Source organism: Pristis pectinata, chromosome 20, assembly GCF_009764475.1.
Source record: "Pristis pectinata isolate sPriPec2 chromosome 20, sPriPec2.1.pri, whole genome shotgun sequence".
NCBI lineage: Eukaryota > Metazoa > Chordata > Chondrichthyes > Rhinopristiformes > Pristidae > Pristis > Pristis pectinata.
The window spans coordinates 36,708,169-36,735,774 of NC_067424.1; the positions used below are offsets into that span (position 1 = coordinate 36,708,169).

The window sequence follows — 27,606 nt, forward strand, 5'->3', positions numbered from 1 at the left end:
CTGGATAGTGTATGTTGCTATGGCTTTGTGCTCAGTCTTTTCAGAACTGAATGTTATTCTTTTTCTAAAATGCAGAGAAGTACAATATGACTGGAGTGAAGAAGGAAGGAAGCGAAAATCGTACTAATGATCTAGAGCGAACAAGGACACTGCGAAACAGCAGAACTACCATTGCCTCTAATATTGTAAGTATTTTTGGATAAGTTTTCATCGGGGGATTGTTTGGAGTGTGGAAGGAGAGGAAGAAAAGAATAGTTGTAATATTGATAGTTTACTTTCCTGATGTATTCTGTATGTTGCTTAGCACAAAGGTAAATTGGTTTATTATCACATGTATTGAGGTACAGTGGAAAAACTGTTTTGCATGCCATCCATACAGATCATTTCATTACATAAGTGCATTGAGGTAGTACAAGGGAAAGCAGTAACAGAATGCAGAATGGTGTTACAGTTACAGAGAATGTGCAGTGCAAGCAGACAATAAGGTGCAAGGCCATATTGAGGTTAAGAGTCTGTCTTATTGTACTAGGGGACTGTTCAACAGTCTTACAATAGCGGGTCAGGTAGTGATAGCTTTTAAAGCTATTCGAATGTGCAGCCCATCGTTTGTAATGGAAAAAAAAAATGACACTGATGCAAACATTGATGCTATGGCTATCATTACTCCCTAAATGATTTTCCATTTTTGGATACTGTTGGGGGATTGGTTCCTCAGGCGTGCAGTCAGTCAGAAACCTGTGGTGCAAGTGCCTCAACTGCACAAGAGGGAAGGAAGAAGAGCAAGACAGCAAGTGTTCAGGGAATTAGTAGCTAAGTGGATGGCTCAGACAGGCCTTAGTCCATAGACATGACTGCAGGATGAGGTGTTGCCTCCCTCATGCCAGGATCAAGATGCTACTTAAGGGCTATAAAACATCCTGAAAGGGCAGTGTAAGCAGCCAGAAATCATCCGTGCTGTTACCAACAGCATGTATAGAAAAAAGGCAATAGTGTCCTACAGGTGGCATTTAGGGAGCCAGGAAAGCAGTTACAAAATGGGACCTTGTGGGTAGTAGTCTCAGGATTACTCCCAGTGCCAGGTGTTAATAAGTACGGAAATGGGAGGATAAACAGAACAATTGTAGCTGGAGAGGTGGTTCGGAGTGATGGCTTTTGCTTTCTGGGGTAGGTGGGACCTGTACAACTTGGATGGCTTGCACCTCAGTAGGGATAGGACCAATATCTTTGCAGGGGTTGAGGTTGCTGGTGCTGTTGGGAAGGGTTTAGACAGGTTTGACAGGAGGAACCTCAAAGAAAATTTTGAAAGGACAGAAACAAAATATAGAGGGGATGTTAGGTCAACAGTGGTGCAGCAGATGGTATGACTACCACACAACTATAGTTAATTGGGTTCTATCCTGACACCTGGTACTGTCTATATGAAGTTTGCACACTTCTCCCTGTGATTGCATGAGTTTCCTTAAGTGCTCCATCTTCTCTTCCTGAAGCTGATGCTGGTTAGTAGGTTAATTGGCTACTGAAATTACCCTTGGTGTAGGATGAGAGATTTAGAGGATTTGATGGGCATGTGAGAGAGTATAGGTTACAGGGAACTGATGGAATGGGATTGATAGGATTGCCTTGACAGCTGGCATAGACTCCATGGGCTGAAAAGCCACCTATATTGTAAGAAAATACATTGAGAAGTAGTAAGTGAAATAAAGGTAGCAATTTCAGTGTAGGCACCAAAGTGGGTGAGAGTACAGTAAAAATGTTAAAATGATAAAATTAAAGGAACTGTATGAATGTTTGTAACATTCATAACTAATGGCACAAATAAAAGTAAACAGGTGTGATCTAATTGTTAGTACCAAAACATCACTACAAAGTGATTGAAGCTGGGGCCTAAGTACTCCGGGGTAATCAACATTTAGGAAGGACAGAAAACTGTTGGTGTCACGCTGTTAATCGGGGAAGAGATTAATGCAGTAGTGAGAAATGATCTTTGCTTGACAAATTGTGCTATATAACTAGAATTAATTTGAGTCAAACAAATAGCAAAAAGCAGGAGATATTTATAAGCATACTAAATAATTGTAATATTGAGCATGGCATAAATCAGAAAAAGCATGTAACAGGTGATTCATGGGAAAGGCCTTGCCCTACACAAGCTAGACAAATCAAAATTACTGTAATAAAGAGGAAGACAAATTCGTGCAATGCTTGAGATGTTTCTCTGGATCAACATTGAGGAGTGTGCTCTGTTCTGGATCTCGTTTTGTTCATTGAATGGAGGTTGTTTGATAAGCTGGTATAAAAACAAAATGCTGACAACATTTAGCAGGTTAGGCAGGAATTTAAAGTTTCAGGTCAAAAGACCCTTTGTTGGAACTGGGAAAGAAAACTAACTTGTTTTAAGTTGGAGGCAGTGGGAAAAGGGATTATCTCTGGTAAAGTGAGGCAAAGATTGCTATAGTGATCTGTTGAAGAAGCCATTTAGTTGATAGATTGAGGGTAATTAGAAACAAAGCAAACAAAAGGTCATGTAAAAACTGTGAAATGTTGGTGGGAACTGTAGGAAGCAGATTTGGTAGCATCAGTGAAGAGAAAATCTGAGTTAGTGTTACAGATGGATAACCCACAGCAGAACTGACTGGTTCTGATACAAACAGAGGATGAGTTACTTCAGATTGTTGAATTCAATAGTCTGGAAGGCTGCAAAGTGCCCAGATGGAAGAATAGGTGCTGTTTCGTAAACTTGTGTTGAGTGTCAGGAGGGCACAAACAGAAAATTCAAAGTGAGCTGGGTGAAGAATTAAAATGACAGTTAAATGGATGCTCAGATTTGCTAATGCAGGCTTAATATGGGTGCTCTGCAAAGCCATCACTCAGTCTTCAGTCAGCTCCAGTGCCAAGGAGACCACATCATCAGCACTGATTCTAGTACACTAGACTGGAAGTAAGTGATTTACTGCTGTGATGGGGTAATGACTAATAGAGGTGTATGAGCAGACTAGGGAATGGTCTCTTCAGAGTGCCAGAAGGTATGGGAGGGAAAGATGTATCTGGTGGTGCAGTCTTGCTGGAGGTGGTGGAAAATGTAGTGAACCGTTAAATGCAGGAGAGGCAGAAAATGGCAAATCTTATCAATCTTGTTATCGCGGGGCCTTTGGGAAAGAGCGATCATAATATGATGGAATTTTACATTGATCTTGAAAATGATGTGATTCTATGATAAACTAGGGTCTTTAAACAAATGAAACTATGAAGGTGTGAGAGGAAAGTTGGCTGCGGTTAATTGAGAACTCATTGAAGTTATGACAGGACAGGCAATAGTTTGCAATTAATGCATAAGTTGCAAAATATATTCCTTTCAAGATGTAAAACACAAGGAAAATTGATTCATTTGTCACTGAGAAATTAAAAGCTAGTATTAAATAAGCCAAAGCAGCTTATTTGCTGGCAACTTTGAGGGTTTGGTGCATTTTGGAACTCCGCAAGGGAGGACCAAGAAATTGATAAAGGCAAGAGAGAATATGAGAGTATATTGGCAGAAAACCTAAAAATGGACAGAGTTTGAAGGCATGGGAAAAGACCAGCAAGGGCAAATGCAGAATCTTTGCTGACAAAGAATGTATAATGTGAAAGCAGGAAATTAGAGGAATATAAAAAATGTATCTCATGGAAGACTAAACAAAACCCCTGCCAGATGTGCTTTGAGAATAAAAGATTTAGTGAGAATGAGGAACTGGTGGAATTAACTGTCTGTCAAAATGTATTACTAGAGAAGCTGGTGTGCTTGAAAGCTGGTTAAGTTTTGAAGGAAGTGGCTTTTGAGATGGTGGATGCTTAGGATGTCATCTTCCAGGATTTAGTAGATTTTGGAATTGTTCCTGTGGATAGGCAGGTAGCAAATATAAATATTTGAGAAAAGAGACGGAGCTACCAACCTGTTAGGCTAAAGTCAGTGGTTGGAAAAATGCTGGAATCCATAGTGAAGAATGTAATAATGAAACACTTTGAAAAGATAGTTAGGATTAATTAGAGTCAGCATGGATGACCTTGCATCATTCCACATGATATTCTTGTTACATGGAATATAAAGTTTTAATTAACCAGTTGGAACTCCTTGCAATGTGATTGAAGTGTGGAACTGGTGAATGTGGATTTCTGGAAGAAATTCATTGAGATTCCATTTGGGAGCTTGTCAACAAGATGAGAGCACTAGAATTGGGAGGTGTATACTAATAAGGCATAGGGAATTGGTCACTGGACAGAAAGCAAAGAGTGGGAATAAATAGGTCCTCGTGTTGTCTTATTGTGACTAGTGGGAAACCAGAGATTGGTGCCTGAGCCTAGCTATTCACAATCTATATCAATTATTTGGCTGAGTGGGCCAAATGTCACATTTTCAAGTGTGCTGATAAACTAGGTGGGATTGTGAAGGTGGAGGATGTCAGGAGGCTTCATGGCAATTATAGATAAACTAAGTGGGTGAGAACAAGGCAGTGGAATAATGTGGGGAAAATGTGAAGTCATCCATTTTGCACATAACAGAAAAGAGGAGCATTTGCTAAATGGCAAGAGATTGGGAGGTATTGAGGTCACAGGATTACTTAGAACAAAGGGAACAGAAATGGGCTACTTGACTAAACAAGTCCATAGAAATGTACAAAAATTAGAGCAGAATGAAGCCTTTTGGCTCTTTGACCCTGCTCTGCCATTCATGCTGAGCCTCTGCTTCAACAGCATGTTCTTAGACTCTCCCCATGCCCCCTTAAGGTGTTCTGTCTAGATGTTTCTTAAATATATTCATCAACTTGGCCTCTTCTGTAGTAGATAATGCCACAGGTTTACCATCTGAGTGAAGAAATTTCTCCTTATCCCAGTTCTTCTAAACAAAAACCATGCCCAAAATGCTGAGACTGACCCCTCACCCAGCCTGTTGCACCCTGTCAGAAATGTGTATAGTTCAATGAGATCGTGTCTCGTTCTTCTGAACTCTGGTATATACAGATCTAGTCAACCTAGTGTCTCCTTGTACAATAATCATGCCATCCATTTAATCAGTCGGGTGAACCCTTTTGATGAATTTGTCTTTGGGTGAGGTGATCAAAGATAGACAATAGTTCACATGGTTTCCTCAACTGGCATGGCCCTGTTAATTGTAGTTAAAAATCTTAATCCTTGCACTTAAAACCTCTTGCAGTGAATGCCAATATACCATTTGGTGCCTCAACTGCTTGCTGCACCTGCCTATTTGCTTTCAGTGATGTACAAGAATATCCACATATCTCTACATCATTTCCCAGTATTTCACTGTTTAAATAACACTCTACCCATTCTGTTTCCTTTCTCAATGAATATTGACTTCATGTCTATATATTGCCCCTAATACAAGGTGATCGGTGGACCACCTGGGTATTGGAGGATGGACAGATCAAGCCAGGTAGGGGAGGGAGAGGGGTGGAGTTGGGATGCATGATGGGTGAAGGCAGACAAAAAAGAAAGATGGAGCCAGGAGGGGGTGGGGAGGATGAAGGTGTGGAGATGGCTACTGGAGGGTGATGAGCAGGTACACAAAGGCCACTGGTACTGGAATCTGATAAATAAGGAGTCATGGAGTCATATGGCATGGTAATGAGCCCTTTGACCCAACTGGTTCATGCCAGCCAAGATTCCCATCTAAGCTAGTTCCTTTTGCCAGTGTTTGGCCCATATCCCTCTAAACCGCTCCTATCCATGTACCTGTCCAAGTGCTTTTTAAATGTTAATGTACCTGCCTCAACCACTTCCTCTGGCAGCATATTCCATGTACTGACTACCCTCTGGGTGGAAAAAGTTGCCCCTTAAGTTCCTATTAAATCTCTCCCATCTCGCTTTAAACCTGTGCCGTCTAGTTCTTGATTCCCCAACCCTGCAAGGTGATAAAGGGAACCATTAGGGGAGACGTGAAAGGCAGATGTAACCAGGAGAGGAGGGGATAGAAATGGAGGAGGTGGGTGTGGGAAAGGGGACAAAGCAGGGGTCTGGAGGATTGGAAGGAAAGAGGACTACCCTGATGCAGGGTTTCAATCTGAAACATCGGCAGTCCCTAACTTCCACAGATGCTGCCTAACCCCCTGAGTTGGTCCAGCAGTTTTTTGATCAATCTCTCTATAGCCTGAGACTATATTCCATATCACAACACAAATTTTTGTCATCTGCATTCTTGGGTATCATACCTCCTACATCATACATTAATGACTTGGATGTTATGAGAAAGGGTAATGGTCCCAATGTATGTATTTAACCCCTGGTCACAGGCTTCCAATTACAAAGAAAACCCTCCACCATCATCCTATTTGTTGATTAGTCTTGGATTCCATGGGCTTGTGTTTTGGACCAGCTGTCCATGTGGGACATTGTCAAATGCCTTACTAAACTCCATGTTTACTCCAAACTGCAGTTCTGGATATTGAGGATTGTACGGACTGGATTATTACCCAAGCCATGTGCAAGTATGTATAGGATAAGCAGATGAAGGAAAAAACACTTGCCTGAAGTTTTATGGAAAAGAGGGGTGGCAGTACTGGCACAAGATGGAATTGGGCTAGGAGCAAGGTTCCACTAGAAAGGATAAATAGGACAGTTAGAAAAATATAAGTTCACAGTGAGAGGTAAAGAATAGAAATTCTTTAAAAAGAAACAGAAGGGAAGAGAATAGTCAACAATGAAGGTTATGCTTTGGGTAATGCTGGTAAAGGGAAAACTGAAATATGAAGTACTTAAAGAGATGAGTAAAGCATTGCAGCAGAAGGGCAGATTAGAATGTGATCCTAATAAACATGCATGCGGAGTTGAAGGAACAGGTTAAATGAATTGCAGGTACATGGTATTTATAATTGAAATATGGGTGCAAGGCAATTGGGACTGTGAACCAAGTATTCTGGGTTATAGTGTCTACTGGAAAGTTAGGAAATGGCAGGAAGTGTTATAATGATTTAAAGATAACATCAGGGATGGGATGGGGTGAGCACAGTGACATTTCCAACAGATATTAGCTAATGGGTTTATTACCTACTTTTCCCCTCCCCTTTATTAAACTGTAACACCACGTAAACAGTTTTGTAATCCTTGAGGAATAGTTCTGAGTAGAGATGGCAAAATTATAATCAAGTTATCTTTGGTATTCTTGTCTACCCAGATGTAGGTCCTGGCAATTAGGCACATTTTACTATCACTTTCTGATGACATGTTAATATTAATTTTGGTTGAGTCTCTTTCCCCTATTTAATAAAGTTTCTTTGGAATACTATTCTCTTTAAAGTTAATACAGGTTTTCCTTGATTTAAGAACATCTGATTCATAAATGTTAACACAAATGCAATTGACTCTTTGCGTACCTATTTTTCAACATGGACTGATTTCATCCAGCTTTGGATTCTTGAAGTTTCACTTAATGTTTTCTGGGAATGTGTCACTTTTGTAAATGGAGGAATGGCTGTAATCATTCTGTGTCCCTGCCATTTCTTGTTTTCAATTGCAATATCACTTGTTCGTTTTCAGGGGGACTACACTGCTCCTGACTACCTGATATCCTTTAAAAAAAATCTCACAGCTGGTTTCAACATCTTTCAAGCTTCTTACAATCTTCCCCTTTTAAAAAAAAAACATTTCATCACATCGTAATTTGCCTCTTCCTTAGACACAAAGATCTGCTTTTGTTTTGACTTTTCATGCACTGATTTATTTTGTATTTAGTTTTATGCTGTCTGTTGCCTCTAATTGTCCATGGCCTCCTATTTGATGTTGTTGGCACTTCCGGCCCTTGAGCATACAGTGGCATGCAAAGGTTTGGGCACCCCTGGTCAAAATTTCTGTTACTATGAATAGTTAAGTGAGTAGAAGATGAACTGACTTCCAAAAGTCATAAAGTTAAAGATGAATTATTCTTTTCAACATTTTAAGCAAGATTAGTGTGTTATTTTTGCTTTGTACAATTTTAGTGAAAAAAGGAAAGGAGCACCATGCAAAAGTTTGGGCACCCCAAGAGATGTGAGCTCTCAGACAACTTTTACTAAGGTCTCAGACCTTCACTCGCTTGTTAGGGTATGGCTTGTTCGGTCATTGTTAGGAAAGGCCAGGTGATACAAATTTCAAAGGTTTATAAATACCCTGACTCCTCAAACCTTGTCCCAACAATCAGCAGCCATGGGTGCCTCTAAGCAGCTGCCTAGCACTCCGGAAAATTAAAATAAATGATTCCCACAAAGCAGGAGAAGGCTATAAGATAGCAAAGCATTTTCAGGCAGCCGTTTCCTCAGTTCGTAATGTAATTAAGAAATGGCAGTTAACAGGAATGGTGGAGGTCAAGTTGAGGTCTGGAAGACCAAGAAAGCTTTCCGAGAGAACTGCTCGTAGGATTGCTAGAAAGGCAAATCAAAACCCCTGTTTGACTGCAACAGACCTTCAGGAAATTGAGCAGACTCTGGAGTGGTGGTGCACTGTTCTACTGTGCAGCAACACCTGCACAAATATAACCTTCATGGAAGAGTCATCAGAAGAAAACCTTTCCTGCGTCCTCACCACAAAATTCAGCATCAGAAATTTGCAAAGGAACATCTAAACAAGCCTGATGCATTTTGGAAACAAGTCCTGTGGACTGATGAAATTAAAATAGAACTTTTTGGCTGCAAAGGCATGTTTGGAGAAAAAAGGTGCAGAATTTCTTGAAAAGAATGCCTCTCCAACTTAAGCATAGGGGTGGATCGATCATGCTTTGGGCTTGTTACAGCCAGTGGCATGGGAAACATTTCACTAGTAGAGGGAAGAATGAATTGAATTAAATACCTGCAAATTCTGGAACCAAACATCACACTGTCTGTTTTTTTAAAAAAAAGCAAGATGAAGAGGATGGCTTCTACAACAGGATAGCGATCCTAAACACACTTCAAAATCCACAGTGGACTACTTCGAGACACAAGCTGAAGGTTTTGCCATGGCCCTCACAGTCCCTGACCTAAACATCATCAAAAATCTATGGATAGACCTCAAAAGAGCAATGCATCAAGATGGCCCAAGAATCTCACAGAACTAGAAGCCTTTTGCAAGGAAGAATGGGCAGAAATCCCCTAAACATGAATTGAAAGACTCTTAGCTGGCTACAGAAAGCATTTACAAGCTGTGATACTTGCCAAACGGGGTGTTACTATGTACTGACCATGCAGGTTGCTCAAACTTTTGCTTTGGGCCCTTTTCCTTTTTTGTTATTTTGAAACTGTAAAAGATGGAAATAAAGTAATTTTAAAATATTAAAGAAATGTCATCTTTGACTTTATGCTTTTGGAAATCAAGTCATTTTACTCAGCTATTCACAGTAACAGAAATTTTGACTGGGGTGCCCAAACTTTTGCATGCTACTGTATACTGGCACTCTACTTAAATTCAGTTTTGAACCTCTCTTGTTTTATAAATTTTTCCCAGTTAACTGGACAAAATCTGTTTCATGTGGAAGATCACTAGAACTAGAATCTGTTCCTACTTTTCAATCTCCATTAAATAAATATTTTTCACAATTATGCATTAAGTAAAACTGGCTCATTACACAGTAGAAAAGGTACCAGTTGCCTTGCCTTCACCCTCAACACTGCCCCACCCGCCCACCCACCCACCACTGTCAATGCATTCCACCATACCATGTATCCATTTACTTATAGAACAAATTAATGGAGTGAAGCTACACAGCCCAAAAAATCATTAGTTTTCATATGTGAGCAAGTCTACTTATCCAACAGAATTGGGAAAAAGAATCAAAATAGTTCCAGGAAAGAGGGATTTCAACCATTAGATTAGACTGGAGAAACGGTTTTCCTTGGAACAAAGTAGGCTGATAGTGGTGTATAAGATCATGGCTGCTTTAGATGGGTTTTATAGTAGGAAACTGTTCCTATGAGCAGGTGTTTTTAGGATCACAAATTCAAAATGACACAAAGATACTGGGCAGTGAAAGGAAAAACATTTATGCAGAATGTGGTTAGGATTTGGGACTCAAAGTTTGTAAGAATGGTAGAATTAGTTCGTCAGGGCCATCAAAGGGAGTTGGATAGGCAATTAAAGAATTATTTACAGTGCAATGAAAAAAGGCAGAAGGGATGGACTGGACTGCTCAGTGCTATGACTCCTTGGGAGGCGAGGGAGGAGAATGCTGGGCCATTTGCTGGCCACTGGTGAGATGCCAGATAATGAAGTCAGCAAATATTGTACCTTTTTATTTAAAAAGGGTGTTTTTTGTGATCGGAAGCCTGAGACTAGAGGTGTACCATAGGAATCTCTGCTTGTTATTTAGATTAGTGATTATGGATGCGAGGGTAAGAGGTATAATTAGCAAGTGTGCAGATATTTGCCAATTGGTGAGATAGGCAAAGCAATGGCTGGTGGAATTTAATCCTGATGAGTGAGGTTATATACTTTGGGAAGACTAATAAGGCTGGGGCATAGACATTGCGTGGTAGTGCCTTAGGGCGAATTGAGGAACAGAGGGATCTTGGTGTACAAGTTCAAGGATCCTCAAATGTGACAGCACAGGTAGATAAGGTGGTGAAGAAGGCATATGAGATACTGTCCTCCATTAGCTGGAGAGACAGAATATAGGTGCACAGAGTTCATGTATAAAATATTGGTAAGGCCACAGGTCTAGTATAGTGCATACTTCAGATCTCTATTATAGGAAGGACATTATTGTACTAGATAGAGTACAGAGGAGATTCAGGAGGCTGTTGCCTGGGACGGAGCTCTCCTCTTATGAGAGACTGGCTAGGTTGTGTTTATTTTCATCAGAGCAGAGGATGTTGAGGGGGAGCTAACTGGATATATACAAAATTGAGGGCCATTGAAAAGGTTGATGGTGAGAAACTGGTCCCCATTGCAAAGGTGTCTAACAGTCTTGACAACATTTAAGCACCACCTAGAAGAGCACTTGAATTGCGAAGGTATAGAAGGCTTTGGCCCAAGTACTGATAAACTGGATTTGTACAGACGGTATTTGATTGTCAGCATTGGCCAGAGGGTATGTTTCAGTGCTATGTGACTGACTCTGACCAGGGCAAATGGCATTTTAGATACCATCAGTCTTATGATTCCCAAGTATGTATGATGTGTGTTGTGGCATCTAGCTAGGATATCCATTGGAGCTGCATCTGTAATATAATTTGAACATGATGGGATAGAGTTTTTTTTTTATCCAAGTTTACTGTTCACACAACAATGGAAGGCATTATATGTGTAGATGAAAACATTAAATTATAATGGTAGAAATAGATTAAGGCAAATAGATTTTAATTGGGGCACGTATGAGCTCATCCCAAAATAAGACTTAGAAATTCTGAGCCCTTGGGTGTGTAGTAGAAATCTTTAGGGAAGATGAAGGATTTTCAGAGTGAGGTGCCTGTGGGAGTAGTTGGACATTGGGGGTCTGGGCTTAAGGATGCAATGTTGGGGAAATGTTGGAAAGTCAGCATCAGCCTCCAGTGGTATAGAATTGGTACTTGGTTGGGGAGGGGCATGTGGGGGGTGGGGGGGGGGTTTATGAAATGTCAGGATCAAGATGTGGCCCAGTGGTGTGGATTGGTGCAAGTGTGGGGATGGCCTCCTGGAGAAAAATTAGTTAACAGACTTGTCAGGTGACCTCTTCCAACTCTAAGCCAGGAAGACTTGAATTGTCCTGGGAGTGCCCACTGGTGCCTTGTGGGAGAAGGTTCTCCACTTATCCCTGTGGAGTTCCAAATGGAGTTTTAGATAAATCATTCCATGTGTCACTGATGTGGAAATTGTGTTAGTAATACCCATATTTTCCTATTTCCTCAAGGTTTAGGAGGCTATTTGACTTACTGAATTTCTCAGAGCAATCCCATCAATCCAGTTCTCCCACTTATTTTCCTATAATCTATTCTCTTGCATATGCCCATCAATTCACCCTGGTTCTCTTGCCCCCACCTACAGTAGGGACAATTTACAGTGGCCAACTAACCTAATGACCAGCATGTTTTTGGGATGTGGGAGGAAACCCTTGTCTCTGGAAGAATGAAAACATTCCGTACAGAGAGCAGCAGAGCCCCAGATTGAATCTGGATCACTGGAGCTGTGATTTGTGTCCAGAAGTGCCCAGCTGAGTTTCTAGAATGCAATGGTTAAATTTGCTTCTGCAACCATTTACTTGCTCCATACACACAGATGCACATTGACAACCCCCACCCCCCCAGCAGTATCTTTCGGGTCCTAACTTTTTTTTTAGGATTTTTTTCTCATCCTTTTATTTGTGAATTACCTTCATTCCCTCTTGGTTCTTGACCCTTCTGCCAATGGGAGCAATTTCTGTTTACTCTGTGTAGACCTTCCATGATTTTAAAAACATCTATCTGATCCCTTTTCAACCCCTTTCCAAGGAGGACACCTCCATATTCTCCGGTTTGTTCACATAATTAATGTCTCTGTAAATCTGTCTTGCATTCTCTCGGAGCTTTGACATCCACCCTGAAGCATGGTACCCCAAATTGAATACACACAGTTCCACACCAGTATTTTACAAAGGTTCATCATGACTTCCTTTCTCTTGTACTCAATGTCTATATTTGTGAAGTCAAAATTGTACTTCTTAAAAAAATTCTTTCCGAACCAGTCCTCCCACTTTCAGTGATATATGCATACATACTTCCAGACCCCTCTGTTCCTGTACTCCTTTCAGAACTGTCCCCTATCATGCCTCTTGTTTTTCCTACTGAAATTCCTTGAATTTCATCATCCACGTGTACAGCTGACAAAGGGATGATCATAAAGTTGACTTCAAAGTAGATCATTTGCTGAAGGGGTTTGATGTAAACGTGCCTTGAAGTGAGGAATCTAAAACTAGAAGCCTTTAATATAGGATTGTCACTAATAAATCTCATACGAAATTAAAAGTAAACTATTCAATGGTGAGCAGGCGATGTAGTTGCATTTAAGGGGAATGGAAAAGCATGAGGGGGAGAAAGGCCTAGAAGGGTTTGAAGGATTGGCTCATGGAACTTGAGCATGAATTAAATTGTGTGCTTTTTGTTTTATAGGTGGACTTGTATGTTTGTCTGATATGTGGACAAGGTAATGAAGAAGATCGACTTCTGCTCTGTGATGGCTGTGATGATAGCTACCACACTTTCTGTTTGATTCCTCCCTTGCATGATGTTCCCAAGGGTGATTGGAGGTGTCCAAAATGTCTGGCTCAGGTCAGTAACTGGAACTCTTCTCTAGGCACCATTATTGTACAGCAATATATTTGCCATCACTATTATTTACCTTCAGATAAGTTTTAGGAATTAAAGCTCAAAACTGATAAATGTAGTCTGAAGCTGGTCTGTTGTACACTTGGGGAATTTATTCAGCAAAATAAAGGTATCTGATTAATTTCAAACCAAAGAAGTGGGTGTTCTTCACCATTGTATTTCTCTAATAGGTAAAGACTAGATGTATACTAGGCAATATAATGTTCATGGCTATCAATTAACAAAAAGGGAAAGTAAAATTAAATTCTACCAAAATCATGCCCATGATATCAAAATTGCATACAAGGAAAGAACATTCAAGTTCGTTCTACCAGTTCCTCCATTTTAGATCTGGCAGTCATTACTTGCTGTGGGTCTTGATTGCAGCACAAAGTTCAATTTTTAGATTCAAAGTGCTACTGAAACAATCATTTTTAACTAAGGATTCTATGTGCTCCTGACTCTCCTCCATATTCCACTGCTGATTTATGTATCCCATGACAAAGTCTGTGGGTCCCATATTGGCCTCCTCAGCCACCACAAAACCCACAGAAATGGAGTGGAAGCAAGTCGTTCTTGACCTTGAGAGACTAAATATGAACTAAATCAGTAATAATGAACATGAAGCTCTCTCATGATCATTTAAACTGACTTGATTCACTGGTGCCTGCAAGGGCAGCTACCTCCCCTCACTCTGCCTGGATTTTGCCTTTTAACTGCTCGCTGAAATTCCAGCTGGCTTCTTGGCTGCATCACAGCAAAATAGTAGAATTAAATTGATTGCCCCCTAACAGTGATCTGTGTATTGGATTCAAATATAACAGAAGCAATTCTGCCAAGTCCTAATTTTACCTGAGAAATCTTGCCTATTAGACAGTATCCCAGACAAGAGGTGTTGATGCAGAGGGAGAGAATATGCAATATTGACTCGGGATCTTGTGAAATCTTGTGGTATCAGTTCAGGCATTTCCCATTCCTCCCCACCTCTGGTGACTGATGACTCTATTTTGAACACCATTTGGAAGAAACTCTAAAAATGCACTGAAGGAGCACAGACTATAATCTGTGAATGCACTCATGTCCATCATCAAGAAAGTGTCAACTATCACCAACGTTGAGATGCCAGATGGGGTGTACTGCAGTTAGCAGCACTAGACAGTGGGGAAGAAATTTGCTGTCACCAATTTACCTGCTGATGATTGTACATGACCATATCGGTAGGAGTGATCCATTACTTTCAAGATGAAGTCATGTCTTGACTAACCTAAGATATTAATGGATATAACTGACAATAAATGGGAAGTGAAGACTGGGGTAAATTTTGAGTTTAAGAAAGCAGTTGGTACATGCCTTTATGGTAAGTTGTTGCATAGCTTTAGGGCTTGGGACATAAATTACCATCCACTTACAGATTAGCTCCTGGATAGAGAACGGTTGGAATAAAATTATTTCCAGAATAGTAACCCTATGACTGTCTTGAGGTCATTGGGTCAAAGCTATTTATAATCAATATCATTTACTTGAATGTGGAGGCTGAGTGTACTATCCTTGTTTGAGGAAGATGGGTGCAATTGTGTTCGTTCATTCTCAGATTTAAAATTGATAATTGATCTAGCATCAATTGTGATTTGTGGAAGACTTTCTAATGTTTACTGTTAGCTGTTGATGGCTTGACTTTAATTTTTACTCCCAAGCACTGGAAATAGAATGGATAGAGAAAAGCTATCAGCTCCTTATAATATATTGTTACAAGTTAACATTTGAAATGCCAAGAAATATAACCATAATTTGTCATTTCTCCTTGTAATTTAGTTCTTGAGAGATCATTCTGGTAAGTCTGCATTACCTGCAAGGCCAAAATATCCTTCCTAAGATGCTATTTAATAGGTTCCTAAACTGGAATTGTTTATTGTCTTCGGTGCGAATGGAATTCGTGTCTTTTAATTATTTAAAATCTGTGACCCCAGAATTTGAACTGCACGTTGATCGGACTGGCTCCTTTTTTGTCAACTTTACCTAAATTGTCTTGGATCTTGTACACCTGTATTTGCATTTGATGTGGCCTGTATGGATTTAGCAAGGCTTTTGAAGTCCAGATGGCAGCTGGTCAATAAAGTAAAAGTCTGAGGGATCCAAGGTAGAATGGCAAATTGCATCAAAATTTATCCCATTGGCTAGTGTTTTGGTGATTGGAAGACTGTTTTACCATTGAGGCTCCAGACGGCTCAGTAATTGGTCGTTTGCTTTTTGCAGTATAAGTGATTTAGACTTAGTAGAAGGTGTTTTAACACTTCAAAAGGTTGTTCATATGGTTGACTGAGAATGAGAGCTTTTAAGCTGCAGGAAGCTACAGATATGTGGTCAGTTAGGCAGAAGAGTGGAAAAGAGAATTTAACTTGGTGGACTGTGAGACGATGCATTTAAGGTGGCGTAACAAGATAAGGGAATACTGTAAAAGGAAGGATATGGAAGTGTGGAGGATAGAGGAACCTTGGAGAATGTGTCCGCAGATCCTTAAAGGAAGCAGGACAAAAAGTAGTAAGGTTTTTGTGTATTTAAAAAAGGCACAAGAGCAGGGAGGTAATGCCAGAACTAAATACTGCATTTTTTTTGCAGCTGCAGCACAGTACATTACAAGACTAGGACAAACACAAGTTAAAATAAATCTAAGTTAACATAAATGATACCATTTAGCTTTCTCTTCATCTCTCTCATGATTCTATTAAATTTCCTCTCAACCTTTATTTGAAATGAAATAGTTTCTCCAGTTTAACCTCTGGCTGAAAGCCCCTATTTCTGGAACCATTCTGGGAATTTTTTCTGAACATGCATTAGCACTATCACATCCTTCCTAAAGTATTATGCCCAGTTATGATCTAACCAGGCCTTTGTGTCGCTCTGGTATAACTTCTATATTCTAGACCTCCAAATTAAAAGCCATTCCCTTCTGAATCTTTTCTGGACCTGTCCATAATGATTCCCATGATCCTTTGGACCTCAATAGTTTCTCGATCTTTTGAAAAATGTTCTTCCTTTCTTTTTGGGTTATAATTGGACCAGCTCACACATGTCTACATTGAAATTGATTTGCTCAGTGGTTTAATCCATTTGCTCAATCTATTGAACCTTGTAATTGGTGCTTCCACCTACATTGATTACAGTGCTGCTTTTCTTAAGTATTTGTGGAAAATTTAGCTTTTTTAACCCTGTGTAAATAATTGTCTACACTTTGGATCTTTGTCACTGTGCTAGTTGCGCTGCTGAATAAATGCTGCCTATTATTTCTATGACTTCTGATATTCGGCTAGGTTCCTGGCCAGATCAATAAGAAGTCTTCAGTCCAGTGAACATCAGTTTAAGACGCTCTTGTGGGAACCTTTTATCTAATCCCTTTTCCAAGTGAATTTAAGTAACATCCTTGGATTTGCCACTTGACTGCTTATCACTTCAAAAAAAATCATGAGGTTTGTTGGGCTGATCAATTGGTTGAAGAAGTGATTCTTCCCACCAGATTGCTGTTAAACCTATCTTTGTGAAAATTTCTGTCCTAAACCTGTTTGTTTTTTTCCTTTTTATTTTGTTTAGTGCAGCCCTTTAAAAGAGCTCCTTTGAACCTGACTTTGTCACGATGAAGGGGATTACCTTGAAATATTATCCTGTCCTTATTGAATAAGCCTTGCATTTTCAGCACATTATGATGGTGGTGTGATAGATCTATACATCCCCAAGTTTCTTTTGATATATCAATCATGGGAAGGCCACCAAGGGCTCAGGACATACTGAAGATTTTTGTTTTGATTCTAGGAGTGCAGCAAACCTCAAGAAGCCTTTGGGTTTGAGCAAGCCCCGAGGGACTACACACTCCGTGCATTTGGAGAAATGGCTGATGCCTTTAAATCAGACTACTTCAATATGCCAGTTCATGTGAGTATCCTTCAGGTTTAGAAAGAAATCTTAAGGAGTTTGATATTTACCGTAATCTGTTTATTTTAGTTAGAATGAGTATGTTTTGCTTAGGCATTCTTGTCGATATGTTGGTATATCAAAGGCAAGTTGTAGCATAAAGCCCGTATATTTCTAGTCTCATCCTATATCAATGACTTTTTTAAAATGGACATTTTTACACCTTATTGCAAAGAAACAAAAATTCCACATGGTAATTATTTTCTTTTCTCCCCTCTCTCCCACCCCAAATTATAAATGTGCAAAACGTAGATGGTTCCAACGGAGCTGGTGGAGAAGGAATTTTGGCGCTTGGTTAGTACCATTGAAGAAGATGTTACGGTGGAATATGGAGCTGACATTGCATCTAAAGAATTTGGTAGTGGATTCCCCATCAAGAATGGCAAAATTAAATTGCGACCTGATGAACAGGTATGGCTGTTGCTTTAAATGTGCAAGATTCTGGGTAAATCTATTCTTGGCCTTAAAATTTCACTAATATTCAACTGGAGTTTTGTTGTGATTCTTGCAACTTCCTCTTGAGGTAATGGCAATACTGCATAAGTAGCAAAGAAACCTGGTTGCTTAACCACAATTCCAAGGAAACTGCCCAAGTATGGCTGAAGATCATAAGAGCCAGGTTGAGACTTGCCTCCAATATTTTTTTAGTGATATTTGCTGCTTTGTTTTCCCTGATACAAAATGTTTTGAAAAATTATTTGGTGAATTGCAACCAAGAATAACCAGGCAGAATGTAGACAATACCAGAATTTGTAATTGCATTTTGTTAAATTTGTGTGCAATGGTAGACATTTGCAACAATGCAGTTGATACTCATGGATCTTTTTGCCTCATTATGCAGGGTCATCACTTCACACAATAAGCTAATATGTTCTTTGAAAAAAAATTCAGTTTTAATCTGTTCACTGGTAAAACTTTGTGTATTTATCAGCAAGGATGCAAGCATTGTTTCAGAGTAGTTAAAAATTTATTGGATGAAGGTGTCACAGGTAATACTTTCCTGTGTATAATTACCCATGAAGTGCTTCAATCCTTGTGGTGAAGATTCCGCTACATGGGTGTTGAATTCCAGTATTTGGACCCAATGATGCTGAAGGAATTACTTTCATGCCAGAATCGTGTTGCTTGGGAAGAGAATTTGAGGGCTATTATTGTTTCTGTTGCCTTTGTCGTCCTTGGAGGCAGAGGTCAGATGTTTGGAAGATGCTGTTGAAGTAGCTGTAGCAAGTATCTGCCAACCCTGGTGTACTTGTGGTGGAGGGAGTGATTGTTTAGAGTGGTGGATGGAGAGCCATTTGAGTAGGTCGCATTGTCCTCGTTTTTTGCCTGTTGGACTGCACTCGTATAGGCAAGTGGAAAGTATTCCATAATACTCCTAACTTCTGCCATGTTGTTGGGAGGGGGGGGGGGGTTGGGTGTCCTGAGGTGAGTTTTTGGATGTTTTAAAGTATAAAATGATTTGGAATACCACCCAACATGGATAAGTCTTCAAAATCTGTATATTCAATAATGGTAGCTGCATGACTTGCACTTGGCCCATAAAAGCTCAAACTCTTGTACACAGTGCAATCTTAAATTGAGTGGAGGAACTGAAAATCTAATGGTCTTTGAAGATGGTAGGATAGATAGAAGATCTTCTTCAAGGCTTAAGGGTTCCTGAGGCTCAAAAATAAAAACAAGGAAGTTTTCAATGTTAGAGAAAAATGGCTGAGATGTTAAATAGTTCTCTTCTGTGAAGACCAAGGGTGTAATGAGCATGAAAAACTTGATCAGTAATGACAATAAAAAAGAAATAAATAGGACTAAAAGCTGTAAGCTTTCAAGGAGCTGATGGACTTGGTTCTAGAGATCTATAAAAGCTGGCTGCATTGGTGGATCTGAGAGCCAAGAAGTAGGATTAAATGAAATAGATGAGGTTCTGCAAAGAAAAGTTAGGGGGTTGGGTAGGAAGCTATTAAAACAGAACCTGTAGGGTTGTAATCTCAGGATTACTCCCTGTAGTACAGTTGAATGTGTGGCTAAGGAGCTGGTGCAGGTGGGGGGAGGGGGGCTTCAGGTACATGGATCATTGGGCTCTCTTCTGGGACAGATGGGACCTGTACAAGAAGAATGGGTTGCAACTAAAGTAGAGGGGCACCAATATCCTTGCAGGGAGGTTTGCTAGTGCTACTTGGGAGGGTTTAAACTAGTGTGGCAGGTGGGTGGGAACCAGAACAGTGCCTCAGCAAGTTGAGGGATTGTAGGGAAGTCAGGAGGTTAGGTCAAGTAAGTTTGATGGGAAGGATGGGCACGGCCAGGTTAATGAACACAGTGGATCTGATGGACTGAAGTGTTTATTTCAATGCAAGGAGAATTATGGGCAAAACAGATGAACTTAAAGCTTGGATAAGTGCATGTATGAAGTTGTGACCATTACAGAGTCTTGGTTGAGAGAGGGGCAGGACTGGCAGCCCAAAGTTCCACAGTTCTGATGTTTCAGATGCAATAGAAAGGGATTTTAGAAGTGGGGGATTTGCATCTTGAGAGGACATCTTGCGGGGGCTGATTCACTGAGGCAGTATGGACAGAGCTCAAATAAGCAAGGTATCATCACTATGATGGGGGTTACACTATAGGTGCAATAGCCAGAGGGTGATGGAGGAACAAATATGTAGGCAGATTATGGAAAGATGTAAAAACAACAGCTTTGTTGTAGTGGGTGACTTTAATTTCCCTAAATATTGGCTGAATTCCCTTAGTGCAAGAGGCTTAGGATGGGGCAGAATTTATTAGGTGCATCCAAGAGAGTTTCTTGAAAGAGTATGTTGATAATCCAACCAGGGAAGGTTCCATTCTAGACCTTGTATTGGGAAATGAGCATGGTCAGGTGATTGGGATTTCAATGGAAGAGCATTTTGGGAACAATGATCACAACTGTTTTAAGATGGCTATGGATAAGTACAAGTCTGGACCTCGTTGGGTGGGGGAGTGCTAAATTGGGGCAAGTCAAATTACAGCATTAAACGAGCTGGGGTGAATACATTGGGAGCAGCTGTTACTCAGCAAGTTACTGCTGATGTGGGAGTTCTTTAAAGACCAGTTGATCAGAAGTCAGGATAGGGATGTTTCAGTGAGGAAGAACAACTAGGATGGCAAGTTTTGGCAACTTTGGATGATGTTGTAAATGTAGTCAACAAGGGAAAAGCTTGTTAGGAAACTGAAATCAGACTCTGCCAGCTGTGGGGCAGGTGTTTTTACTGGGCCGTTGGATGATTGGGAGTTGGTGTACTCCTTCTGTTTCCTCTGCGCTTCTCTGTGCTCCCATAAATGAGGCAATGCCTTCTTGCTTATGCCTTCTCTATTCTGATCAGCCATGAGCCAGAAATTCAGAGATGATGAGGATGTTTCACTTTTTTTTCCTCAATAGGCTTTGCAAACATCCTTGGATTTTTTCATTTCTGCATGTAATTACTTGCTGTGTTGGAGCCTGTGTTTCAGGGGTTTGGTGTTGAGCATGTGGAAGATGTGGCCTGCCCATTGGAATTGACCAATTGTAGTTGGCATTGATGCTAGGAATCTACCTGGAAGAGGATGCTGACATTGGTTAGCCTATCCTTCCAATGGATTTGGAGGATTTTATAGAGATGGCATTGATAGTGCTTGCTGTGCTTTCTGGTGCCTTGTTTAGTTAGATCATACTCCAAAGCAAATGGGAGAGTTGGGATGGAGACACAAAAAACTGCAGTTTCTGGAATCTGGAGCAACAAACAAAGTGCTGGAGGAACTTAGCAGGTTGAGCAGCATCTGTGGGAGGAAAGAAATTGTTGACATTGAAATCCTCCATCAGGACTGAGTGGAGAGGCAAGATGGCCAGTATAAAGAAGGGGGGTGGTGAGAAAGGATTCAGAGCTGATTGGTGGACTGAGTAGGAGTGGAAGATGACAGGCAGGTAGCCCCATGTAGGGGAGATGAGTGGGGTTGCAGTTCGAAGACTGGCAGACTGATGGAGGCAAACGGGAGAAAAAACAGATGGAGCAAGTGGGGGGAGGGAATTGTGAAGTCAAGAAACAGCTGCTGGAGGAAGATGAGCAGGAACACAAAGCGATACCAGTGCGGGATTTGAGTAAGGAGGTGAGAATGGGAACCATTAGGGGAGAGGTGAATTGCAGTTGGATCAAGGTGGGGAGGGAAACCTGTGGGTGGATCGATCCAGGAAGGGGACAAAAATAGGTTGTGGGGTGGTGTAGGAAAGGGGACAAAAATTAGAGGATCAGAAGGGGAGGGGGAGGTGAAGAGAAGGAAAAAGGGTTTTGGTGGGGTGGTTTAACCTAAAATTGGGAAAACTCAATATTCATGCCATTGGGTTGTAGACTACCCAGGCATATGGCACGTTGCTCCTCTAGTTTGCATTGGGCTTCATCCTGCCAGTGGAGAAGGCCAAGGATGGACAGGCCAGTGTAGGAATGGGAGTTGAAATGATCTGCAATTGAGAGCTCAGGATAGCCATTGTGGACTGAATGTAGGTGTTCGGAGAAATGGTTGCCCAGTCTGTGCTTGGTCTCGCTGACGTAGAGGAGGCCATATTGGGAGCACTGAATGCAGTATACAATGTTGGAGGAGATGCATGTGAACCTGTAAGGACCGTTCAGGTCCCTGGAGGGTGGTGAGGGAGGAGGTGCAAAGACAAGTGTTGCATCTACTGCGAGGACAGGGGAGAGTGCCTGGGATGGGTGTGGAGGGATGAGTGGACCAGGGAGTGAGTGGTCCCTACAGAAGGTGGAAAGGGGGTTGGGAGAAGATGATGTGGCTGGTGGTGGGATCTCACTTCAGCTGGCAGAAATGACAAAAGATGATATGCTGGATGTGGAGGCTCATAAGGTGGAAGGTAGGGACCAGGAGAACTCTGTTCTGTCTGGGGGAAGGTGGGGTGAGAGCAGAAGTACAAGAAACAGGAGATGTGAGATCCGGCTCCATCAACCACAGCAGAAGGGAAGCCATGCTTCTTGAAAAAGGATATTTCAGATGGCCTTGAACAGAAACCCTCATCTTGAAAGCAGATGCAGCGGAGATGGAGAAACTGGGAGAAAAGAATGGCATCCTTGTAAGAGGCAGGGTGGGAAGAGGTGTAGTCTAAATAGCTGTGGGAGTTAATGGGTTTATAATAAATATCAGTGGATAGCTTGTCTCCTGAGATGGAGACAAAGATCTAGAAAAGTACCAGAAATGGTCCATGTGAATTCGAGAGCAGGGTGGAAATTGGTGGCAAAGGTGATAAAATTGAGTTCTGCATGAGTGCAAGAAGCCGCACCAATGCGCTCATTGATGTAATGGAGAAAGAGCTGGGGAGTGGTACCGGAGAAGGTTTGGAACAGGGACTATCTCTCGTAGCTGACAAAAAGATGGGCATAGCATGGGCCCATGTGGGTGCCCATAGCTACACCTTTAATATGTAGAAAGAGAAGTTGTTCAGGGTAAGGACAAGTTCAGCCAGGTGGATGAGTGTTGGTGAAGGGGAACTGGTTGGATCTTTGTAGAAAGAAGCAGAAGACTTTTAAGACCTTCCTGATGGGGGATGGAGGTGTATAGATTCTGGACATCCATAGTGAAGATGAGACAGTGGGGCTGGGGAATTGGAAGTCCTCCAAATGGTGGAGGGCATGCAAGGTATCCTCGAGGTAGGTGGGAAGGGACTAGTCAAAGGGAGACAGGATGGAGTCGAGGTATGACGAAATAAGTTCAGTGGGGCAAGAGCAGGCAGAAACAATGGGACTCCCAGGACAGTCCTGTTTGTGGATCTTGGGTAAGAGGTAGAAGCAGGAAGTATGGGGTTAGGGCACTCAGGTTAGAGGCTGTAGAGGGGAGATCTTCTGATGTAATGAAATCTGTGACAGTGCAGGAGATTGCCTGGTGTTTGTTGGTGGGGTCATTGTTAAGGTAAAGGTATCTGAGAGCTGTCATCTGGCCTTTGCAAGGTAGAGGTCAGACTACAATGGCACCACTCTTATCTGTGGGTTTGACTAGGTTGCTATTGGTGCGAAGTGAATGGAGGGTTTTGCGTTCAGAAGGGATGAGGTTAGAGCGGGTCAGGGGAGTGGAGAAGTTGAGGCAGTTGATGTCGCGGTGGCAATTGGAGATGAAAAGGTTGAAGGGGGTATCCAAGAGGAAGGGGAGTGTTGGAGACGTGAGAAGGGGTCATCAGTGGGAGGTGAGGACTCCTTGCCAAAGAAATGGGTGCAGAGATGGAGGTGACGGAGGAGGAACTCCATGTCTTGGTGGACTGGGAACTCATTGAGGTGTGGGCATGGGTACAAAGGTGAAGCCTTTGAGGATAGACCGCTCAGCATCGGTGGGGGGGGGCGCGAGAATGATGAAGATCTGGCAGGGGTTGGAGCTGGGGCAAAGATTGGGGTCAGAAGAGGGAGGCAAAGGTAATGGAGAGGGTTCTTTGGGGAGGTGAGATGAGAAGAGGGGGGATATCAGGGGAAAGGGGAGGGAGGAAGTAGTAGCAAGTGTTCTGTGGGAGCTGGGGGTGGAATAAGAGGTCAAAGTGAGGGGCTGTGGTGAGAACAGAGGTGGGGGAAGGAAGAGAAAGATCCAGTGGAACGTTGGGAGCTTGGGCCTTTGTGGGAGAGCAAGGTGGTATTGACAGTTTTGGAAGAGCAAGGAAGTCCAGGTGGATCTTCAGAAGCCTGGAGAGCTGGGATTACTGCTGCCCAGAGGACCCCAAACCTGGTACAGGATTGGATGACAATTTTTGAACACATTTTCCTCAGTAGGCCAAGGTGCCTTCACTGAGAGACACCTGAGATATGAAAGTGTTCCATGTTTTGCAAGATCTTGTTGTGGAATTTTCATTGTTAGAATGTGATATGTTGCAGTAGGTGTGGATTTGTGGGTGCCTTTTTTGCAGATGTTTAGTGCAAGGCCAATTCTCTCATACACCTCAAAGAACAGGTCAATGATAACATGGAGTTCAACCTCCTAGTGTAAGTACAGGCAGGCATGTATTCAACTTGTCATCAAGTTGCAAGTGAACTTGGGTTTTGGAAATGGTTTTCCATTTGTCTTGTATATTAGCTCTAATCCAGCAGGAAGGTTGTTGGAGATGAGGCAAAGATTGTGAAGAGTTTGGAATTGGTGTCATAGCCTTGCTTAATCCAAATCTGTACCAGGATTTGGTTTATAGTGGATCCCTCCATTAGAATAATGGCTTGTGTACCATCATAGAGGTGTGCAGTACAGAAACAGGCCCTTTAGCCCAATTTGTCCTTGCTGACCAAGGTACCTACATGAAGAAGTCTCATTTGCCTGCATTTGGCCCCTATCACTCTAAAACTTATTCATGTACCTGTCCAAATGGAATTATACCTGCCTATACCATTTTCTCTGGCAGCTCGCTTCATGTATCCATCATCCTCTGCAGAAAGACTGGCCCTTCAGGTCCCCTTTAAATCTTTCCCCTCTCACCATAAACCTACGCCCTCTAGTTTTAGACTCCACCAACCCCCCCCCCACCCTCGGGGGGGAAAAAGACTGACAATTCATCTTATCTATGTCCCTCATGATTATATGAACTTCTTGGGTCACCCCTAGGCCTCCTTTGCTCCAGGGAGAAAAGTCCCAGCCTATCCAGTCTCTCCTTGTACCTCAAGCCCTCCTGTCCCAGCAACAACCTTGTGAACCTTTTCTGCACCCTCAAGCTTAATTGCATCCTTCCTATAGTATGGCAACCAGAACTCTACACAGTACTCCCAAGTGTAATCTCACCTGTAACATGATATCCCAACTCTTGTACTTAATGCTGTGACTGATGAAGGCAAGTGTGCTGTATGCTGCCTTCACCACCCTGTCTAAATGTGTTGCTGTTTTCAGGGACCTATGTACTTGTACCTCAAGGTCTTGTTGTTCAATAACATTCCCCAGGGCTCTGCCATTCACAGTGGATGTCCTGGCCTTGTTTTAACTTCCCAAAATACATCACTTCACACTTGTTAAATTCCATTTGTTTGCCCACTTTCCCAGTTGATCTAGATCCTGTTGTAACCTTGGACAAACTTCTTCACTGTTCACTACACCATTTTGGTGACATCAGCAAACTTGTATTCATTGTTACATTCTCATCCAAATTGTTAATATAAATGATGAACAGCAGTGGACCCAGTGACGATTTCTGGCACAGGCCGTCAATCTGAAAAAGACCCTCCACTACCATCCTCTGACTCATTTCTCCAAGCCAATTTGGCTAGCTCACCCTGGATCCCATATGATCTAATCTTTTGGGCCAGCCTACCATATGGGACCTTGTCAGAGGCCTTGCTAAAGGTCATATGCACAATATCTACTGCCCTGCCTTCGTCAATTCTCTTAAAAAAAACCCTCAGATTCGTGAGACACTATTTACGATGCACAGCGCCATTGCTGACTATCCCTAATCAGTCCCTGCTTTTCCAAATGCTAATGGATTCTGTCTCTCCAAATCCCCTCCAGTAACTTTCCCATGCAACAGACAACAGGGAAGAGTTTGAGGGCAGTTAAATTGAAGAAGGATTCTTATCAGATTCTTTCAGTTGACAAAATCAAAGGTTTTTGCAAGGCCAGAAAAAGCCCCAGCATATCTCTTGTGTTGATTATGTCCATTATACCTTTTTAATGACTGGAATACATACACTGCAATTTGGGGAGCAGCTCTTCCTTCACTGAGAGAAGGCAGCGAGAAGGATCTTTGCAATGACATTTCCTCTTCAATTACTTCAATTGAGTTGATCTTTTGTGAAGTGGTCATAATTACTGAGCTCCCTTGAAGAGCCTGTGAATTTGTATCCAAAGGTCCTCGATGACAAATTTTAGAACTTCAGTGGGTATACTATCTGCTCAAGGCCTTTTTTCAACTTCTTAGCTGTCTCTGAAAATGGCAGGACTGAACTAGATAGTGCATTGTGGAATGGATCAAGGACACTTGCATCAAAAACTGCATCTTGGTTCTTGACTCTTTACTGTAAGAAGGTTGGAGTACAAAAGTAAGCGCTGCAAATGTATATGTTCTTGGGAAGATTACACCACATTATGTGCAACTTTGATCTTGCCCAAGGAAGGATCTACTTCCTTCCTGGAAATGAACTTGAGTCGAAGAACAAGATGGGGCTGATTTTCCAGGGAAATGCCAAATGCCTTTGAGCACACCACCACCTTGGGATTTCCATGTGAAATAGCTGACCACTTTGGCAGTTTCTCAACTGAACTCTTATAGACTCTGCATGGAAACATGAGATGGAGAGCAGTTCCTTAGCACTGGTGTAGAAGAAATGCTCGCTGAAGCTGAAGGAACAACTCCATTTATTTGAATTCAGAGCATGAGCTGCATAAAAGCAAGGTGTATATCATGTAATTTACATATTTTTGAGTTAATTGGGTTTGGTTCAGGTTTTTAAATTGTTATTAAGATTTCATTGTTTTATAATAGATTTATAATTTTGAATATTTCTTGAGATTCAGAAATGATGTTTGACAGCCATGCCCTGAATGAACTAGCTGTCAATTGCTGGTGGACTTGAACAGGTACTTGGATGCAGTTTGACTGCAAGGTGGTCTTTATGAATCTTTTATTTTAATTGGGGTTTAGAGTTTTACTCAAAATCGATGTAATTTTGTATCCTTGAATTATGTTGATGTGAGTTATTTGCTTTATCTATTGGCAAAAGTCAATTTTTTTTTATAGTAAAGCAATCAAAGAATAAAGGTAAGGAAGGTATGGGGTTTCTTTGCAGTAGCCTTTGAGTTAACTAAAGTGAAGTAACCTAGTGGTTGCTTATTGAGGCAGAATTTACACTTGCAGCTAAGGGGTGGTGGTGTCCTGTCCTATAGATGTTTCAGTCATTTTGAAGTCCATCTCTTTTAGAAATGCCACATCCTGAAATGTATGATGTGATGGCAGTTTTGAAATCTGATGCATTTTTATGCCCTTTTACTTGAAGGAGTACTTGGATTCGGGATGGAATTTAAACAATATGCCTGTGTTGGAACCTTCCGTCCTGACACATGTCAGTGCCGATATTTGTGGAATGAAGTTACCATGGCTGTACGTGGGAATGTGTTTCTCCTCCTTTTGCTGGCATATTGAGGATCACTGGAGCTATTCAATCAATTATCTACACTGGTGAGAAAGTCACTAATTTACAAGATTGTCCTTCCCCAGTAAATTTGAAGGTTTTTATTCAATCTTTAAAAATGAGCTGGTCATATGAGGGTGAAGAGCAACAGTTTTCTCAAGTGCTTGTCATTCATTGATGGAATTACAAGTTTGCAGGGCTGAGAACTTCCTCAGTCTTGGCAGAACAAGCAGAAACAAAAGTAGGCCTTTCAGACCTGGAGACTCTTGTGCCATTCAAAAAGGCGTCATGGATGATCTTCACCT

General features: G+C 41.5%; 1 protein-coding gene across 1 annotated transcript in view; it reads left to right on the forward strand.

The window, feature by feature from the left end:
* kdm5ba (lysine (K)-specific demethylase 5Ba) overlaps positions 1 to 27,606 on the forward strand; it is a 117,902-nt gene that overhangs the window by 23,688 nt on the left and 66,608 nt on the right. The window contains exons 7-11 of the mRNA XM_052035038.1: positions 76 to 185; positions 13,059 to 13,217; positions 17,058 to 17,177; positions 17,469 to 17,627; positions 27,167 to 27,348. Of these exons, the coding sequence (XP_051890998.1) occupies positions 76 to 185; positions 13,059 to 13,217; positions 17,058 to 17,177; positions 17,469 to 17,627; positions 27,167 to 27,348 (730 nt within the window). The remainder of the gene's footprint in view (positions 1 to 75; positions 186 to 13,058; positions 13,218 to 17,057; positions 17,178 to 17,468; positions 17,628 to 27,166; positions 27,349 to 27,606) is intronic.